This window comes from Hoplias malabaricus, chromosome 1 (assembly GCF_029633855.1).
Source record: "Hoplias malabaricus isolate fHopMal1 chromosome 1, fHopMal1.hap1, whole genome shotgun sequence".
NCBI classification, from domain to species: Eukaryota; Metazoa; Chordata; class Actinopteri; order Characiformes; family Erythrinidae; genus Hoplias; species Hoplias malabaricus.
In genome coordinates, this window is record NC_089800.1 from 55,149,981 (window position 1) to 55,170,885 (window position 20,905).

A 20,905-nucleotide genomic window follows, 5' to 3' on the forward strand; every position below is an offset into this window, starting at 1 on the left:
CTCTTTCTTCCCCCATTCCTCCTGAGAGACATTTGGAGCTGTTTGGACGGTGGAGAAAGACGACAGTCGAAAAAATCATGAACCGAGATGAGAATGTTGCTCTATTCCTGCTCCATAGAGGGGTAACACTGACTTTTTTTTTTTTTACTGTTTCAGTTACTTAAGGTGGAACTTAAATTATCACACCTTAAATCACCAGCTTGTGTACGTACAGCGAAGAGAAGAATGAGAAAACATTTCTGCTCACTGTAAACAGGTACATTCTGGTGACCGTTTTCTCACACTGCTGATATGAATCAGGACTATCTGTTACTCTTTAGTAAAGGTAAACCATGCTCTCTCCCTCTGTCTCACACACACAGCATTTCCATCTCTGTTCATTCATCTGTGCTTAGTAACAGTGGTCAGTGTGGTTGTGACAGCAGCTCTGATGTGGTCCAAACCCAGCCTCAGACACTTATCCTGCATTGTTCTTTTCTACCTTTTCATCATTTATCTGTGTGTGTGTGTGTGTGTGTGTGTGTGTGTGTGTGTGTGTGGCTTTAATTAGCAGGAAATGAGGGCAACCAATGACAAGGACCATTTACACCAGACAGAGAGAGAAAATGAAAGTGTCTCTCTCTCTGTGTGTGTGTGAGAGAGAGAGAGAGAGACACACACACACAGTGTGGACATTTCACACTGCCTCTTCCAGCCACGCAGTGTAATTGAGCTCATAAGAGACGCCCAGGGGACAGAAGTGACGGACAACAACAAACTGCTCTCGTCTGTTAAGGTGGCGATTGCAGTGACACGGCAAAGCCATCTGAGCATGCTCAGTGTGAGGCAAGAAAAACCACTGTTACTATCTGACAACACAGTGTCTGCAAACATAGTCCATAGCTTTAAAGTCACGCTGGGTAGGATTTTAGACGATCCACTGGTCTGTGAAAACTGCAGTGTGTAACTTTTGTGGAGCGGAGGAAAACAAACCGCCTTGATTTTCACAGGACAGTGCTGTAAAAGTGGATTACAGTAAATAAACAATAAAATAACAGTAAAAACAAAACCTGGTCAACAGCAGCCACGTGAATCCAGTGTTTTCACTTTCTCACAACATTATGGCTTTAGTCTCAATGCTATGACGTGGTAAATCGCTTTTTTACAGCTTGGTGGAGTGGTTTTAAAGGGACAGTACATGAGCACACAGTGGGAACATAACAGAATATAAATAATCAACACAGACAAGATTGTGTCGATTTCGATTCATTTTCGATTGCAGTCAGAAAGATTATATCCAGTGATGAGAGCTGTGTGAAAATACCTTGAATGGTGTGATACATCTTTCTGAGCCCTAGGCAACGGCTCCAAATCAGATTTCTGGAGTTTCCAGGTTGTTCTATGAACAGTGGGGTGTTCGGAGGCTCTGCAGCGGCGGCGGAGGCCAGTCTGGGCTTGTTGGAGACAAGGCTGTGAGATGAGGGCATTAAAGCACACAGCTGATTGCTGGTTTGGTTTGAGGAGGGCTGTAGGGGTGTGTGTGTGTGTGTGTGTGTGTGTGTGTGTGTGTACTACTGTGTTCCTCACAGAAGCCATGTGAGGTGCAAGCTCCACTTTAAGAATCCAAAACAGTGATCAGAGTGACAGTAACAGCACGACTCTGTACTCCAGACACGACGCCTCTGCACCTCTCAGAATAAACAAAGAAAAACACAGGCCCAGAGGAAGTGTGTGTGTGTGTGTGTGTGTGTGTGTGTAAAGGAGTTAAAACATTAGTGTGTAGGCTTAGTAAACAGATGACAGAACTATGATTGCAGATCTGGCAGAAGCAGGTCACAATGCCAAAACCTCAATCACTCTCTCGCTCTGTGTGTGTCTCTCTCTCTCTCTCTCTCTGTGTCTCCACCATGACTCATGTCTCTCCGCCTGCTTACGGGTTTAAAGCACTGATCGCCTTAACCTAGGAGAAGGATGGAAGGATGGATACAGCGAGAATGAAGCCAGAGGGGTCTGTGAGAGTCGGTGCATACGAAACAGAGAAAGAAAAGGAAAAAACAAGACCGACAGAGAAAGAGAGAGGGCAAACTCTCATTGGCTAATGCAAACAGACAGGGCCTGTTACAGGCCTTTAATGTCAGAACTGGTCTTCAAAGGAAAAAGAAAAAGAAGGGTGAGGGGCAGAGAGAGAGAGGCAGGGAGTGTGCTCTACCCACTTGTGAAACGTCACGTCCGGGTCCAAACTGCTGCTCTGTTCAGACCAGTTAGTGATTTTGCTGCTAGATTTAGTGACTTTTCAGAACCTCTAGAGAAATATTATAAAGAATCAAAACAAATCTAGCTATTTTATATCAGATAATCAATAGTACAACATATTAGAACACCGGGACCGACCACGAGCGGGAGCCGTCTCTCTCCGCGATCCCTCTGCCCCCAGAGACAGAGCGGCAGCGGCTCTCTCTCCCAGAGGCGGGGCTCAGATCACACAGATCAGAATGAACTGCGAATGAGCAAACAGTGCTGGCAAAAGATACGTTTGCTTCATTTTATGTTTATTCCTTTTATTAATTTATTCCTTTTAATGAGCCTCTGAACCAAGATCACAGAATTGATTGAGATATTCAGCTTTATTCAAACCATAAACATGAGCCTGGTGAATGTAAGAGATGGGACCAAAGGTGCGAATGGGTCCGGCAAAACGTCACATTTAACAAGCAGAAAACAGACGCTGTACTGGCTCTGACAGGCAGTTTAACACCCTCCTCTGAAACGCGAAAGTGCTCCATTCAGACAGACCCTGTGATTGAGGGAGAGAGAGAGAGAAAGAATAAATTGTGTTTGGTAGAGGTGCTGAAGAACAAAGCTAACGGCTCCAGCTGTGGGTGACGGCGCCGGCCGCACGGCTGCAATCAAACCTCCCAAAGACGAGGCGCTGAAGAAAACACACCTGGACAGGTGCTATCTCACCTGACAAACTGCTCACTCTCGTTTACAGATCCACTAATCACCCACCTGTCACATAATCCTTTAATCTCAGTTTATGATGTTATTAGAGCTGAACTGATAACGGCGGCTGTGTTTATTCAGCGCTGTCACTCAATTCTTCAAACGGTGCACGCCGTTAAATCCGTGAGCTGTAAATACAGGCAGCTTTGGTGACAAATTCTTCGTTGTAGAGAATCCTGGGGTGAAACCCATTTGCTCCCTTTGCCCCTACCCCTCATCTGCCCCCCTCTGTGTCACCTAGGGGTGAGGGTCTCAGTCCCATCCACATGGACACGGATATTTAAATAAAACTAAGGGTGTACGTCACTGACTAAACAGAGGTTTTTCTAAACTCTCTCCGAGGCGGAGGTGTGTGGAGACGCCGTGGTCTCTGTTCTCGTGTGGACGAGGAAAACTGATCTTCTGAACTGACGTCACACAGCACGTCTGTCTGTCTGAAACTACACTGCACACACACAGACAGCACTAGAGTTCGGATTCACACAGATTATTAACACACTGTTAACATCTAGATTCAGTCGTTTCAGGACGTGTGTAGTGCACTACAGAGGGAGCATGGAGTGATTTGGGATTAAACCTCTCATGCTTCTCTCATGCTTCGTGGTGTTTTGATGTCTCTCTTAAAGAGGTATGATGGCCCCCTACTGGACTGTCCTGAGAATGCAGCTGTTTTCGTTTGGAGAGGGAAAGTTTAAAAATGGAGAGAAAATCTGATGCATGTTTTTTGTTTGGACAGTGATGAGTGTACTTAGTCATCCAAATGCTTGGCTAGTTTGGTCAGTGTGTGTGTGTGTGTGTGTATATAAAAAGTCTCATTCCAGGTTAGTGTATCATATGAACATGATCATATTCACCGAGCTGCATCACCGTCAATAAAACTCCACATGTCTGTGCTTCAGTTCACAGTCATGTGTGTGTATGGGGTGGTGGTGGTGGGGGGGCTGTTAACACAGAAGCCTCCATTATGTGAAACACCATGCTGACTGTCCCCCTCCACTGCCGGCAGGGTGACCTCATTCAGTAAATTCACCATTCATCTCCCCATCCCTCTCTCCCTCTCTCCACCCCCTCATTTTTACATGCCTTTCACTCTCCATTCTCTCTAACTCCTCCCTTTACAGTTGTCTTCCTCTTTCCCTTTTTCTCTCTGTTCCTCCCCCATCTTTTCCATTTTTCTATCCCTCCATCCCATCAGAGCGTATGAGGAGTTGATTCAGTTTTGTGGAGACACACTAACACACTGACCTCCGAACAAAGCACAATGGTCTTATACTGGCTCCAAAAACACTGCTGCTGTAACAGACCATTCGCACGCACACACACACGCACTTTCCGTCCAAAACAGCAGACATTGCACTCACAGATTAGGTTTTAAAACTGCTGAATTGTGGAAGCAGAGGGTTTGAGTTTTGAACAGAAAACTACAGCACGAATCAGAACAGAATACAGATAATATCTGAAATAAGGCCCTGATACAATAAACCGTCAGCTCCGTAATATGAACACCAACTATAAGCACAAAAAACTATAAGGAAGCATTCACAGCGGTGGAGATTACGAGACCCGATCACACCCAGACACGATGCAGGGGAACAGCCTCCAAATATTCGACACCCATTAAACCAATCAGCAGCGTCTCTCTGGAGGAGCGCAGGAAAACTGCTCAGAGTCAGAGAGAAACTCAAGTTCCTTCAGCACTTTCTCCTTTCACTGATTAATGACCCTGTGAATAACTCATCTGCTATTGTTCAGTTTCTATTTTAAATTCACTCACTTTCATTTCATCCTACTGATGTTTATGTTAATTACTTTAGAAATGTAGCACTCAGAAGATCTGAGAGAGAGGGAGAGAGAGAGAGAGAGAGAGAGAAAACTAGAGAATAGAAAAAAACGTGTGTGTTTGAAAAAACTACTGACCAAAAAAAGAGAGAAAATAAAGTTCAACAGATGAGAAAATGTCCTCAAATGAAGAGAAATGTGAGAAGGATGAGGACTGATCTCAAAACAGACAAACAGAGAGGCCCCAGGACAAGAAGCAATAAAGAGGAGATAAAACTATTAGCATTTAATCTGTTCCACAAACGATGTCTGTTCTGCTGAAATATACACAGCTCTGCCGTCAACGAGAGCACCATCTCTCTCAAATTCAACAGCAATAAACCGTTTATTTCCATTACACTACTTCCCCTTTTTCTTACTTGTGTATTTATTTAAAATAATAATCATAATTAAAGAACAGCAAAACTGCACTGCATTTATTGAAGCTGCTACAACAATTCAGTAAAATGGGTGGCAAAAAAAAAAAAAGTAGTAAATGAATTAGGAAAGACCCCGTTCTGTGGGAGTCTGCTGATTCAGATCAGGGGGTGGGGGTAATACCAAGATAAATTACTGAAACCCCCAAATCCACTCACTCAGAGCTTCCCTGCACATGATCACAGCTTCAGACCCGAACACTGCCGTCCGCGAGCTCCTCTGAGTTTATAAAGTTCTCAATAAAGGTGGGAGATTTGGTAAAACGTCAGGAACCTTCACCAAAAACGCAACACATGGAAGGATTTACCTTCAGACGTATGTAAAGTTGGAAGAGACAAAACAAAATGAACGCCAAGGCAGATTTTTAGAAAGTCTATCTGAAAACAGGGATTTTATTATGACCATAATCCAGCATTTCACGTCCTAAGCCTGTTCTTACTGTAATGAATCCTGCAGTTTTAACATGACTTCATCATTTAGTTCAGATTTTCACCACATGCTCAGAAAACCCCATCATTCATTAGAAATGTCTATAAATAACTGTCCAGGCTCAGTCTTCTCAGAGCGGTGATACTGGATGTTCAGTTGAATGCTGTAAGGAAGACACTGCTACCGAAGCAAAACCTAGATTTAATAGCACAGAGCTTCATCATTAAACATTTACACTTGCTATTAAAAATGGTCGCAATGCACAATACCGGCCTCGAGCTACAGCTTAACAAGAACGAGAGGCAAGAGCTCATCACACAGAATAAAACACAGCTCTAATGTTCTGGAAGAGCTCAGCGTTTAGGTGGCAGTGGGATTTAATTCTTTGACTGTTTTTATGACCCTGCTTCTGGTGGAATTATGAACGCTACAATTCAATGGTTGCAACCTACTCTTTGATATCAACATAAAATCAATAATCACAGATAACAATGAAACAAAGCAGTTTGGGACATTACAAGTTTATATGCTCTCTCTCTCTCTCTCTGGAGATGGTGTGTGGGTTTGTTTGTAAACAGTGGTTTCATTTTATTTATGTTTAATTTATTTTGGATGTTTAAACATTATTTATATTCCTACGGAGCCCCTAAAGAGACTGGGGGGAAAAATAAAAAAAAAAGATTATTTAAAAAAAACTATTAATTTGGCTCCGTAGTACTGTGCTTGCTGTTGATTATGTGTTTCCAAACAGTGTTACAGAATGGAGAGTGAACACCTAAATAAATGTGTAGCTATTGGTAGTGTACTGGAGTAATGTGTGTAAAAGTCAGTTTTGGCAGAAAATGGTATCCTGTTTTTATTGCAGCTTTAAAAAACAGAGTTCCCAGATAAAACGAAATGCATGGTGTAGCGACCGGCTCGCGAGCTCCACAGCCACGTCTGGAGTCAACGCACTGAGTAAAAATCAGTCCGCAGCGTGCCCTGAGATCTGTGTTGAGCCACTGCCTTACACCCTCCATCTTGTTATTGAATGACCGGAATTTTGCGAGAGACTTTGCTTGGTAAAGGTTTTTCGTTAAGATTCTTAGCTTGACTCCTACCTCAGTCAATAACAATAATAAAAACCCAGCCGTCCACACTTTTACTTACTTTCACAAAGCCGCCTACGTCTCAAACACCTGTTACTATGGAGATATGTGGAGCTACGTCGTTCTGACTAGCATTTTCAAGGTGCTACCGAACGCATTTAAACTTGAGGTTCACAACTTCCTCTGATGTTAGGCTGTTCCTTACAGATGTATGAACGAATTGCACTGGCAATGAAACTGTGTTAGTAGAGATAAATAAATACATATATAATTTTTTATATATGTATATATGCACAATTGCGAAGGAATGTAATTGTGTTTGCGAGGGAATGCAAAATCAATAGCCTTTTTATTTTTCCCCCAGTCCCTTTAGGGGCTCCGTATTTTCCAATTCCAAAGTCTGAATATTCTTAACAGAATTATAAGCTCACTGATCTTAAAGGGGGGGCGGTTGAATTGCATGCTGTTTTCATTACATCAGTGGCATAAAATAATCTTAACAGTAATATTCATTCATTCATTGTCTGTAACCCTTATCCAGTTTGGGGTGGCAGTGGGTCCAGAGCCTACCCAGAATCACTGGGTGCAAGGCAGGAACACACACTGGAGGGGGCGCCAGTCCTTCACAGGGCGACACACACACACACACCCCTACGGACACTTTTGAGTCTCCAATTCACCTACCAGCGTGTGTTTTTGGACTGTGGGAGGAAACCGGAGCACCCGGAGGAAACCCACACCACACTCCTCACAGACAGTCACCCGGAGGAAACCCACGCAGACACAGGGAGAACACACCACACTCCTCACAGACAGTCACCCGGAGCGAGACCCTGGAGCTGTAACAGAGACACTACCTGCTGCTCCAAATGTGACAATTATATTGTTTATCGCAATTATTTTTGGCGCAAAACGTCAACTACAACATAATGACTATGACAGGTCAAACATTAATGGCATAAACAGTGAAATAATAGTGTGTGACTATTGAGTTGAAGCCCTAGCGTGAGCCTCATACTGAAACACATTGCTGACAAAAAATAAAACGCTGTACACTGATGTAATAAAATATACAATCTGCCATCAAATGACTCGTTGTTGCCAAAAATCTGCAAACAGCGACTATAACAGCTACAGCTAAAGGCATGTCTACAGTACCTGTGTCTCCTTGAGGAGTTAACATCATCTATAAACGATCAGACATGGACACGGTCTGGAGAAACCACAGGGACGTGAAGTGGACAAAGAGGGAGGACAAGAAAGAAGGGCAGAGAAAGTGAAAATAAATGTGAAAGAGTGAAGACAGACAAACAAACAGGAGAGGAGAGATCATTTCTCTTTTGAGTTAAAACAAAACCACAACACACTCAGAGAGAGACGTCACTCCTCAAGGTCAAAGCAACATCGGGTTCCCGCCGTCTTAAGTATGACTGTTCACACACAACTAGAATTCTTAGAGTTACTGTGGCTTAGTGGAATGTAAAGCATGTGATCTGACAAAGTTAATAAATCAGAGGCACAAAGTTCCTTTATGAGCAGGAAAATATGAAGCATTACGTATCTTTTACACAGTGATAGGAAACAGAGGAACAAACTGATTTGTGGAATTACACACTGGAACTGCTACAGTGAATATACTGTTTCCAGTAAGAGCGAGCGAGCGAGCGAGCGAGAGAGAGAGAGAGAGAGAGAGACGAGCAATTCCAAGGAAGCTGAGGAATGTAGAGGGGGGAAGCAGGAGGAGTGAAGAGTGAGGCTTCAGTTGAGGAATTTGTCAATTTTGTATTAAAATCACAATTGGAGAGATTTTCAAACTCTAAAATTTGCTAAACACAATCTACTCCTTCCATTATATTCTATATTCTACTTTCCCTGGGGGTTGGACTCAACCATGTACTGATTTAAAGGAACACTAAGTAATGTTTGACATTCTGCCCCTGGGCACCCCCTGGAGTTGCAGAGAGTTATTCACATTAAAAAGCACTGTCTTGAAATCAAAAGGGAAAGGGGATGATTTCCTACCCTCATCCACAAGTTACATAGTGCAGTTTCTGCAGTGCAGAGCTCTAAGAAGAGAAGTTCTGTTCTCTCTGTTACAGCACAGTGGAGCATCACAATTTTGAAGCTGTAATTTTAAGGTAAAAATCCTACCTACTGTTGCTTTAATTAGTTTAAAAAGCATTTTTATTGAAAATAAAACCACATTCATTCAAAACATTGGATTCCTCAAAAGTGCCCCGCCCTGAGTGAGTGAGTGTGTGTGAGAGTGAGTTTTAAAGGGGGGGGGGGTGTAATAAGCGTGTTTGCTGGGGCAGATGTGTATAAACATTCTGCTCAGAAACTGCTTCTGAAAACCTCATTTAAATTAATGAAAGGGCACCACACAGAGTCTAAATAGAGAGTGTGTAAAGAGTTTCTTCTCTAAAAGCACACTGCGCCAATCTTTCCGTCTCAGCCGGGCGTGGTTTCCTTCTCCAGAGGAGCGAGTGTCAGAGTGTGTGTGTGTGTGTGTGTGTGTGTGTGTGAGAGAGAGAGAAAGAAAGAAAGAGGTCAGAACCCATTGCAACATCCTGACATCGGCCTGTTGTGAAATGCATTAGGAAACACTAAATCGTCTCAGACCCACAGATAGAACGCAGAACCCCATCTGTTCAGATGTGAATCCATCTCTGGTCCAGTCTGTGATCCACAACTAATCTACTCCAACATCAGCAGCAGACCTCACTGAGGCTCTACGGCTCGAGCGACGTGGAACCAGCACAGACCCAGTCCAACATCTGGTGTAAAGCCTTTCCAGAACAGGGTGGGGGGGCTCTGAAGTGAGCAGTTAAAGAGTAAACAAAGCCATCGAGGGCGGTTTGGGGCGAAACACTCTGTTCTACAGCAGCGTCTGAGTCAGAGTCACTCTCAGAACTGAATAGAACCAGATGTGAACGAGTGCTGTGGTCACTGTGGAGGAGAACAATGAAATTTGACCTCAGTATTTACCCCAGCTGTAGCAGTGAACACACACACACTTGTGATTGGGGAAGTGAACTCTCACACTCACTTGTGATCGGGGGCAGTTCTCTCTCTCTCTCACACACACACATATATATATATAGGGAAGTGAACAGAAACTATAGATGGTTCTCTATAGCACCTTTTAGAAAGGGTTCTTATACAGCAGTTCTTCTGTTGCTCACACTTAAAAAACACGGATCTGTACAGAACCCTGAAGAAGCTTGACATCGTAACAGAGGAACTGCTTTTTTTATTTTTTTCCTCTAAAAGGCATTGTATAGAACCATCTACAGCACATTCTCCATCCATCTGAAGAACCCTGTGGTTTTCTTAAATGTACATGAATTAACTTGGCACACACACGTCATAAATACTGCCCTCATTCTGAGATATCGTCCACATTTTAAACCCCACGGTAGACAGGGTTACCGTTACACAGCCGTATCCAGCCCTAGTTGAACTGTGATTTCTGGGGAGTGAACACAATGGACCTGGTTCCTATCACCACATCTGTAAAGAAACCTGAGGCTGTTAGTTTCTCAACGATGAACTCTCACGCCAGCCCTGAATTACTGTTTATAGCTGAACTGTTGTATTGCACTGAAAAACCTCTGAAGTCGCCTTTACTTTCCTTAGTTTCAGATGAAAAACTAAGAACAACAGTGTGTCGCAATGAGTTCAAATTACAACACGCAGCAGCAGTAACACGGTAACAACATGCAGTTTTACCACATCAGGCAGCTTTACACTGAAACTACAGCCAGAAAACTGTGTAATTTTCTTACAGCCGATTCTGTCAAAACAAACAAGCAAACAAAACTGTGTGAGTGTGAGTGTGTGTGTGTGTGTGTGTGTCTGTGTGAGAGAGAGAGCAAGAGAGACAGCATGCTGGGCAGGCCTGTGTGAGATAAGGAGCCCCTGCATTTAATGAAGGGAAACCCCTGATATCAGACCACATTGCAACACAGAGACAGCTTTATCAGGGACACACACAACAGGGGCCCAACACACACACACACACACACACAAGTATTTAGTGGGGGGTGGAGAGCAGCAGAGTGGCATCTGATAACTCTCATACATACACCAAACTGCCAGCACACAAACGAGAGCGAGAGAAAATAATGAAATATATAAAGAGCGTGTCCCTGCGAGGGATGTCACCAGAAATGTAAGCGTCCGTATCAATGACACTAAAATAATGCCATTCTCGATACCACAACAACAAATAAACCAATGAAACCACAGCATGTCTACACTAACACTTTACTAAAAAAGGCTTTTTCCAGAAAAAAAGGTGCAATTTAGTTCCTCGTGTTGGTGTTGTTTCAGCTTTCTCTTGTTATTAGCATGTAGCCTCATGGTGACCTCGTGGATCTGTGAAACGTAAGGACCGTATCATTTTTGGTATAGACTTGGTACTGAAGTATTGGTTCTTGTGACACATCTCTAGTCCCCGCTCTAACCCTGCCATCCAATTTATTATAGACCACAGAGAGAGAGAATGGCAGTGAAAGAAGTAGGAAAGGGGGAGAGAAATATAGAAACAAGAATAAAAGAAAGAAAATGATGGAAGAGAAAATGATTAGAGAGAGAAGAAAGAAAATAAAAAAAAGAGATACATGGACAGAGTGAATGGCAGTGAAAGAAAAAGATGGACTAATGAGAGGAGAGCAAAATAAAAACAAGGATAAGGGAAAGGGAGTGAGAGAGAGAGCCGAGTGAAAGAGAAAGAAAGACAACAAGAAAAAAAAAAGAAAAACAAAAAGGAGAAGGCGACAGAGAGGGGGACGTTCAATATCCAGCTCCTCCGACGGAGGGAGTTAATTAAATTCCGCCATGTAAGTGGCGTCTAGGGAGGTTTCTAGAACGGGTGAGGAGATTATAAAGAAGGTGCGTGTGTGTGTGTGTGTGTAAAACACACTGCTGCAGGCTATCTGAGCCTGAGGCTCCTCTACCCTCCACATCACAACACACACTCGGATCATCAGCTCGACTCTTCCCTCAGCATTTACGGCCCGGTACGACAGGTTCTTGCTCAGACAGTAGAGATGGGCCCGGTCTGATCCCACGTCACATCTTGGATATTGAACAGAGTCGATCCACTTACTGACCCATATTCCAGAACACAGCTTGCGCTGGACCATGAACTAGGAGTAATGTAACTTAAGGAGACATCAGTGATCCACATTCCATGCTGCACAAGCTCCGCCCCCTGCCTGAACCACAGGCCGCACAGGCTCCCTCTCCAGCTGTGCTACATATGTATAAGAACAACTTCGGAAAATCTCGGGAATCATTTGTGAAAACTTAGGCATGATCAGGTATGTTCTTATTTATGCTCCTGGGCTCCCCCTACTGTTGCAGCAGAGTAATTATTGTTTGTTGCCCTCTTACAAAAAAAAGTTGCATAATAAAATTTCTGCAGTGCTGAGCATGGAGTAGCTGTAACAGCTCAGTGGAGAATCATGATGATTTTGAAGCTGTAATTTTAAAGTAAAAATATTACTTACTGTTGCTTTAAACTCGTATTACTTTCCTACATTGAGACTCTAGAAAGTCTTGAGAGAGAGAGAGAGAGAGAGAGAGATTGTCCCAGTTCTCTGCAAAGACAGAAATTCAAGGGCATTCGATATTCAGAGGGGCTTCAGGAACTCTTTACGCTTCAGCAACCCAACTGAAGTCTACTGTGGAAGTCTACTGGGCTAAAACAATCCAGCTAACTGAGAAATCAGTCTAAAGGAGGGGTCTGGTGTTGGTCTTAAGTAATACAGCTATATAAACCTCTATTAAAATAGACTGGAGCTGGGGCATAAGTTATCATCTCTACAACACACAATTAAATCTGAATACTGCCTTAGCTCAATGCTAAAGTTGCTACATTCTGAAAGACACAGGGTGACCTCTAACACACACACGTATGTTGAGCTAAATGCAGAGCCACAAGCAGCTGCAGTTTGTGGAGGTCAGGGCAGAGACTGCACAAGGTGTCAACTTTCTTTCACCATGGAGAAACACACACCACTCATAACTTTGACTTAACCACTGTGTGTGTGTGTGTGTGTGTGTGTGTGTGTGGGTGGGGGGGGGGGGGGGGGGGGGGGGGGCTTTGTGCGCATGCGTACAGCTGTCAAAATGACAGTTAACAGTTTGAGGGAGAAAGAGGGAGGGGGGAGAGGGACAGAGAAAGAAAAGAGAAATAGACAAGAGAAAGAGTGAGAGACTTATCTGTGCAGCTGGAGTTTATCGCGAGGTCTTAAAATGTGTATGTGAAAAAAAAAAATAAAGGAGTAAACCTTGTTTACTTCACGTTCTTCTTCAGAAGCGGCACAATGCCGTCGTAAAGAAACACTGCTCTATATCAATATCTTTATAAAACACAGTGGAGTTAAAATCCTACACCACGACGGTGAAGAACAATAACCCTGGAACAAAACCAGACAAGTCCCTTTTCTTTTGGTATTTTCTGAAAACCCCAGGTTTGAAAAGTCAGAGTGAAAACTATGGCCTGCGTTCTGCTCCAGAGACATTATTCCAGTCGGATCGGAGTGTGTTTTAAGCTCAGGAGCCTGAATTCCAGCAGCAGCGAGTGGTGAAGTGATTTCGGCGCCGTTAGATCTGGCCCAACACCAGCCCCGAGCAGCTGCTGGGTCACAGCGAGCAAATGGCCACTCGAAAAGCTCCAGACAGCAGCTGAATCACGGCTAAATTACAGGGCAGAGAGAGAGAAGGCCTTCTCTCTCTCTCACACACACACCTTCACATTGTCATTTTCTCGTTTTGTTTGTTCTACAGGTAAACCTCACTGGTCTTTAGTTACACAGACACGGCCTGTTGACAAACCACTGCCTCCGTTTACACAGACAAACCAATATGCAAATGAGGCCACAAACGGCAGTGATTTACCCCCCAGCTGTAAGGTAGCGTTAAAGGGAAGAGTGTAAATCACTGACAAATCTGGCATGTGAAGGTTTAAGTGCATGGTTTTTAATTCCCTGGGTTTATTAACGAGAAATACAACACCTGCCAAACAAACCATACTTCATCACTGTACGAAAAAACACATTTCTCCAAAACAGTAACTTTACAGGAGGGAAATAACCTTCTGAGATTTCAGTGAAAATCAATGTAAACTGATGTTATTCAGAGTAGTTTTGGAGAGTTTCTATTGGTCATTCATCATGAGATTTACACACAGTGAAGGACAGCTGCACACACAGTTTCAATTAGACAGTGGTGATATACTGCATCACATTTAGCTAAAAGTGAAAAACCATGTTCTTAAATTTGAGTGCGAGGGGCACCAATCACACCCTCCCTACGTCCAAAGTGTAAGTCAACACACCACAGAATGGCTCCTCACACGTGGTAGGAACCAAGAGCTCATTGTTTGCTGCTAAAAGGAACAGCTGCATGAGAACTCTCATCCTGTCTCAAATAAGGCCCCCCAGACACCATCTGACACATTTAAATCCAGCTGAACTGCCATCAAATATTACATTAAGAAAATGGTAAAAGAAAGGAGTCCTAGGCAAGTAAATTGGACCTAAACAGAACCTTTAATACAGTATACAAACAGCTTTTTTTCCTGGACCCCATCTCTAAGGGGAACAGTGGGCTTTGGAAACCACAACAACGGCGGCGGTAACGTTAAGCGGTGTTTACTCATGGTGTATTGGCGTGTTGTTGTTGTTGTTGTTTGGGACTGAACACAGCTCCATCATCAGTTCAGACAGATCAGTAGAGTTTGTTCTTTCCTTGTTGCAGCGTCCAGCTCTCGCTGGATTCTTTCGTCAGCCACCGATCCAAGGAGCGTTTGAACCTCTTCAAAAGACCACGGCGTAATTTTACGAGCTGCCGTCGTGAGTCATGACATAGAATGACGACTCTCTGTGGACAATCAGCACTCTGAACCACTAAACAAGAACCGGCGTCCAGAACCAAATTTACCGAATGGGAAAGCAGAAAAGCAGAGTAGAGTCGAGCAGGGACCCTGCAGCGGAAAAGAACCTCTATTCTCAGTTCCTAAAGATGGTGGTGAGACACCGTCATAAACGACACCACACCGTCCTGTTCCAAGAAACAAAACACAAGCCTTAAACTTATCACCCGAGTGTAAAGCATAAAGGTATGTGCCCGGTTCCACAAACTAAACCAGTTCTCAGCAATCATGTTCATCTGGCCCTGCCACAATTTTAGAACAAGAATAAAATTCACACAGAAAATGACACAGGGCTGGCGTTCAGAAACCGCAGCCGTACGGCAACCAAAGCTGATCCCCTCCAACGTGCGGCTGATATAGCTTTCACAGAAAGAAGGGCAGCCTGGTGATATTTTTGGGGTCAATCTGAAGCCCAGGAGCGATCTAAAGGACACCTGGGGGGAGGCGGCATGCTCTAGTGTCACCTGTTTACACAAAAATAAAGCAGCGTGTGTGCAATCCTGAAATAAAAGGTGAGGTGGAAATGGTCAACACGGTTTAAAATCTAACTATAAAGTCATTTTATAAACAAATCACTTCAGAAACTGAAGTTTAGAGGCAGGTGAATAAGAGCGGGTAGTACCTAATAAAAATAATAAAAAGTAAAATAAATAAATAAATAAATCACCAACTGAAAGGACTCAGCTGTCCATGAATATTCATGCACTCGTCTTAAAGGGAGACAAGTTAGTTCCCAAGTTAGAAAAGAACACTGGCGCTTGTAAACACACATGGAATGAATGCACAGTTGTGTCTGGATATCAGCACAAACTGCAATGGGACTTTGATGCACTCACAAAAGAGTGACACAAATCCCCTAGGATTTAAGACAGGAACTGGAACATATGCACTGAGGAAAAGCTCCTATGATCGATGGAGAGACCACCTCACGCCATTTTACAACGCTGTGGTGTGCATTAAAAATGCAGTGTAAACCTGACTGTATAAGGACGTGTCTTTATAAAATTACTAATACACACAGCTCAGCCCCTCATCCGCAGCTGATGTGTGTGAAAATACTCCTCCTTCGTCGATTACATTCAGTTACCACTTCCTTCTGCATCAAGTTGCCCGTGTCTTCCCAATTCCCGGGATAAAGCATTACTTTGTACATTTAATGCAATCAAAATGAGGCAAAACGAGGCCATTCCTGCCTTTGTCCATGGCTTTGAGCACACAAAGCCCTCAGGGCGCATTGCAACACACAGACTTTTGCTCCAAATTCCTTCAGCGAGGAGAAGCACAAAAATGCCCTTAATCTGGGGAACAATCCCTTCATTTGTTTGAGGTCTGCTCTAATATCCCCAGCCACAAAACCCTAAGAAATGGTCAGAGATGACTCTTCAGGGCGAAGGGACACACGGCGAGTCTGTTGCAAACTCACAGAAGCGAAATAAGAGCAAAATGAGCAGAGAAAGTGGAAGTTAGAGGCTAGTTAGCAGGAAAGATTACCAAACTCTGCTGCGAGCTTAGATACGGCCACAACTCTGAGTAATCTGGGAAAACACGCAAAAAACAACAGTTTGAGCTCGATCAGCAGCTGAAGCTCCTTTGGAAAAGCTCACATTTCAGACTTTTTTTGTAGTTTTGGTAGTTTTTTCGAAGTTAGCGGAGTGCTAAGCTATGCTAAGGTAACTGAGGGGAAAACTAACTTTTTGGCTTCTGCCTTTAGACGCCTGCAGTGCGAGGAAAGGGAGATTCTTTTAAAATAGGGCAAATATCAGACGGAAAAGTCTCCGTTTCTGTGTGAATCGTAGTAAAAGTCCACGGGGTCCGCTCTGAAAGTTTTCACCGTCGATTTAACACCTTTCAGCGCTCTCCCACAAACACGCTTTCAGGAGAACTACCGACCTTCCGCGGGTGATTATGGGTAAAACGGGGGTGCTGTTGGTCTTTACCTTCGTCCAGGAGTCTCTCCAGGTGAGTGAAGATTCCGCAGAGGTTCGGTAAACTGCTCATCAGCTTCTTTTCGTTCAGGAGCTGCATCAGGTAATCAGGACTCGGCCTCGGCCTCTCCTTCACCTCCATCTCCCCCACCATCATCTCTGCGGCGGATCCGAGCGCTCACACACTCGCACACACTCTCTCTCTCACTCGCTCGCTCGCTCGCTCCACGCACACGGGCTCCTCTCCGCGAGAGAAACAAAGAACAGGAGCGGAAAATAAACACAGCCCAGAACGTCTCCGCCGCAGCTCCCGACTCCCGCGCTCTGCTGGAAAAGTGCGTTACTCTTCAAAGAACTGAACCAAAAAGTGCCGCTTCTAACTGACCGCACTTTAAAAGGCTTTTCAAACCTCTCTCTCTCTCTCTCGGTGTGTGTGTGGCGCGCTCTCGCTCTCCCCGCGTGTCGGACGATCTGTGGCTCGCGCTCTCGCCGCGCTCTCGCCGCGCTCTCCTCGTGACTGAGTTGCGCCGAGCTCGCGGCGCCGTGCCCGAACACTTCGGCCCCGCCTACTCACACACAGCGCGCACTGATTGGCTGAGGCCCTGCACTTAAGGACCAACAGACGCCGAGAAAAGTCCACCATCCAGCGGGGTGCGAGCCAATAGACGGAGGCCTCCAGTGACATACACACACCAGAGCCAATCAGATTAGAGGAGACTGAAGAGAGTAATATTGCAGCTCAGTCAAAAACAAAGCAGCATTAGTTCTCATACAATACCAACAAGCAATTAAAAACTGATCAAACAAACAAATAAAACATTAAATACTGAAGAAATAATAATTAAACATTAAATGTTTAATGAGAAAAATTAGTAATTAAAATTTAAAATACACATAAATCATTATTCATTCATTCATTGTCTGTAACCCTTATCCAGTTCAGGGCAGCGGTGGGTGCGGATTCTACCCGGAATCACTGGGCGCAAGGTGGTAACACACCCTGGAGGGGGCGCCAGTTCTTCACAGGGCAACACATTCACTCACACCCTCACACCTACAGACACTTTTGAGTCTCCAGTCCACCTACTAACGTGTGTTTTTGGAGTGTGGGAGGAAACCGGAGCACCCGGAGGAAACCCACGCAGACACAGGAAGAACACACCACACTCCTCACAGACAGTCACCCGGAGCAGGACTTGAACCCACAACCTCCAGATCTCTGACACTGACTACATCTGTAAATGTTCTAAACCCACACTCACACAGACTTTTGGACACAGTATTATCCCCAAGAACAGAACAAACTCATCACAGTCTTCTGCAGCTTTTTCCTGATGGAGCCCGATAAACTCTTCATTTTCAAACAGCTTCATTTCTAGGTTCTTTTTGTTGAAGAAAATGAGACTGTGATGTTAATACAACACACAGGGGTAGGGTTCTGTAAAATGAGCAGAAAAGAGCAGAGAATGTTTAAATTCAGAATTTCAGTTAAACACCACACACAAACACACTGTAAACCTATTTATTCACCTGATTCCTAAGAAACCTGCGGAGGCAGAGCTGAGAGTGGAACAGACGTTCTGATGTGCATCATTACTTGCGCAAACACGATCTGCATAGAGAGTCAACAAAAGTAAATCTTACCTTATCACAAGTATCGGTCGGATACCTGGAAGAGTTTGAAATGAGAGAATCAGCAGCGTCTGATAAAAAGAATACCTGTCTGTCTCTGACGTGTGGCTCTGTTGTGCTTCTGCTGGGGGTCATTTCCTGGGCATTGTAACGAGTCTCCTGTGGGCAACTCTGAATTTAAAGGCTACACAGATGATTATGGAGAACTCTTGTTTTCACAGCAAAACAATCTCTCCCCCATTTTTATGTTCATTCAGAAGATCTGTATCTTTTAAGGTGGAGCTGCGTGTGTGAGTAAGAAGCGACTGTATCTTTTAATGTGGAGCAGTGTGTGTGAGTAAGAAGTGACTGTATCTTTTAATGTGGAGCAGTGCGTGTGAGTAAGAAGTGACTATCTTTTAAGGTGGAGCGGTTTGTGTGAAAGAAGCGACTGTATCTTTTAAGGTGGAGCAGTGTGTGTGAGTAAGCAGCAACTGCATCTTTTAAGGTGGAGCAGTGCGTGTGAGTAAGAAACGACTGTATCTTTTAATGTGGAGCAGTGCGTGTGAGTAAGCAGCAACTGCATCTTTTAAGGTGGAGCGGTGCGTGTGAGTAAGAAGCGACTGTATCTTTTAATGTGGAGCATTGCGTGTGAGTAAGAAGTGACTGTATCTTGTTTGTGTCTGAAGTGTAAATTGTCTGTAAGTGTTTATTCACTGTTTGAATTCCCACAGAAACTCATGCGTAACTCGAGCTGTTCAGTTCTGTAGCACGTTTGCTCTGTGTTTACTTTCATGCAGTTAGCGCTCTCCTGAATTTAGAGTCAGATCCACCTTAAGTAATGTAACTGTAACAGCAAAAATAAGTCAGTGTTACCCCCTTATGGAGCAGGAATAGAGCAACATCCTCATTTCGGTTGGTTTCAGCGTTTGGAGTCTCTCCGTTGTCTAAAAACCTCCAGATGAGAGTGAGAGAGAGAGAGAGAGAGAGAGAGAGACAGACAGAGAGTGAGAGTGAGAGACAGTTTGGATGGAGGCACTAAGAGTGTGCTCTGATTCAGTTCAGAAGATTGTTGTAAACTTGCAGCCTTTTCCCCTCTTCAAGTTTAGCTTGTTTTCACACAGTGACAAAACAAAACGCACCAAAACGCGTCACAACAAACCAAAACGACAAATCACATCTCCAGGCTGCTGTATCTGCCCCAGTACAGACTCATTTACACCTTCTCACCTCTGAAAGCAACACAGCGCAGGTATGAGGCACATACTGAGATTATATTTCTATGTATGGACTTCTCTATTTGTCTTAGAAGTAAAACTCAGACTTATTAATATTCTGCAACAAGTTTTAAATCATGTCATTTTAAATAAGTGTATTTAAAGTTGCCCGGAGCAGATAAATCCATCTCATCTCAATTATTCCTCAATTATTCTTCTGCCCTCTACATTTCTCCATCGGCCCAGAGACTAGAAAACCATTAATGACACAACCCAGCTCTGCCTGAGGACACCACTGATCATAGCTCTCTATCTCTCTTTCACTCTCTCTCTCTCTCTCTCTCTCTCTCTCTGTCTCTGTCCCTCTCTCTCTCTCTCTCTCTCTCTCTCTCTCTCTCTCTCTCTCTCTCTCTCTCTCCCCTGGAGGGGGTGCCAGTCCTTCACAGAGCGACACACACTCACACATTCACTCACACACTTACACCTACGGACACTTTTGAGTCTCCAATTCACCTACCAACGTGTGTTTTTGGAGCATGGGAGGAAACCGGAGCACCCGGAGGAAACCCACGCAGACACAGGGAGAACATACCACACTCCTCACAGACAGTCACCCGGAGGAAACCCACGCAGAAACAGAGAGAACACACCACACTCCTCACAGACAGTCACCCGGAGGAAACCCACGCAGAAACAGAGAGAACATACCACACTCCTCACAGACAGTCACTCGGAGGAAACCCACGCAGACACAGAGAGAACACACCACACTCCTCACAGTCAGTCACCCGGAGGAAACCCACGCAGACACAGAGAGAACACACCACACTCCTCACAGACAGTCACCCGGAGCGGGACTCGAACCCACAACCTCCAGGACCCTGGAGCAGAGACACTGCAGTGGACGCTGAATGACCCTCTCCCAGTGCGGTGGCTTTTATCGTTCCCTCCAAGAGATCTGAAATTCTCAATGTTTTTTTTCAAACTGATCAAAATATTCGTTACTTACACTTTTATATTTTGAACATTTCAGTACTGAGCTCTTTTCCCTCTGGCTCTTTCTGCGCTGAGAGGAGTCTCCACATTAGGGTTTGAAATGGGAGGTGTTTGACAGCTTGTGGGAGGAGTCGGGTCGTTGTTGTTCCACCTGGTGTTTTTGCAGCCTTTACTTTTGACACTGATGTAATGCCATATTAATACATTTTTTCTTGTTGAATATAAAGAGAATTGTGAATTTTAATACGACACACATTTACAGTAAAATGACAAAAGTGCGGAGAATGTTTGAATTCTGAGTTACAGTTATTCACTGCACAAAACCCTTGGGGAAATTGCTTCTCTGCATTTGACCCCTCTGTGGCAGTGAACACACAAACACTTACTAGTGAGCAGTTCTTCACACAAACACTAGGGGCAGTGTACACACAAACAGCCGGAGCAGGCGCTGTGACC

General features: G+C 44.2%; 1 protein-coding gene and 1 long non-coding RNA gene across 7 annotated transcripts in view; both read right to left on the reverse strand.

The window, feature by feature from the left end:
- The window catches only part of qkia (QKI, KH domain containing, RNA binding a), a 92,867-nt gene extending 75,684 nt beyond the window's left edge, over window positions 1–17,183 (reverse strand). For 2 of the 6 annotated variants that reach the window (XM_066666777.1, XM_066666772.1), the window contains exon 1: window positions 16,638–17,181. In XM_066666777.1, coding sequence (XP_066522874.1) covers window positions 16,638–16,782 — 145 coding nt within the window. In that variant the 5' untranslated portion in view covers window positions 16,783–17,181. Of the gene's footprint in view, window positions 1–16,637 lie in introns of all 6 variants that reach the window. The other 4 variants (XM_066666773.1, XM_066666774.1, XM_066666775.1 and 1 more) reach the window with 4 other exon arrangements.
- A 388-nt stretch (window positions 17,184–17,571) lies between these two features.
- LOC136693009 (uncharacterized) lies at window positions 17,572–18,402 on the reverse strand. The gene is made up of 3 exons (XR_010802047.1): window positions 18,345–18,402; window positions 18,156–18,237; window positions 17,572–18,063 (listed from the first exon to the last, which is right to left on the reverse strand). It is a non-coding gene; the product is annotated as an uncharacterized lncRNA (long non-coding RNA).
- Between the last annotated feature and the right edge of the window lie 2,503 nt (window positions 18,403–20,905).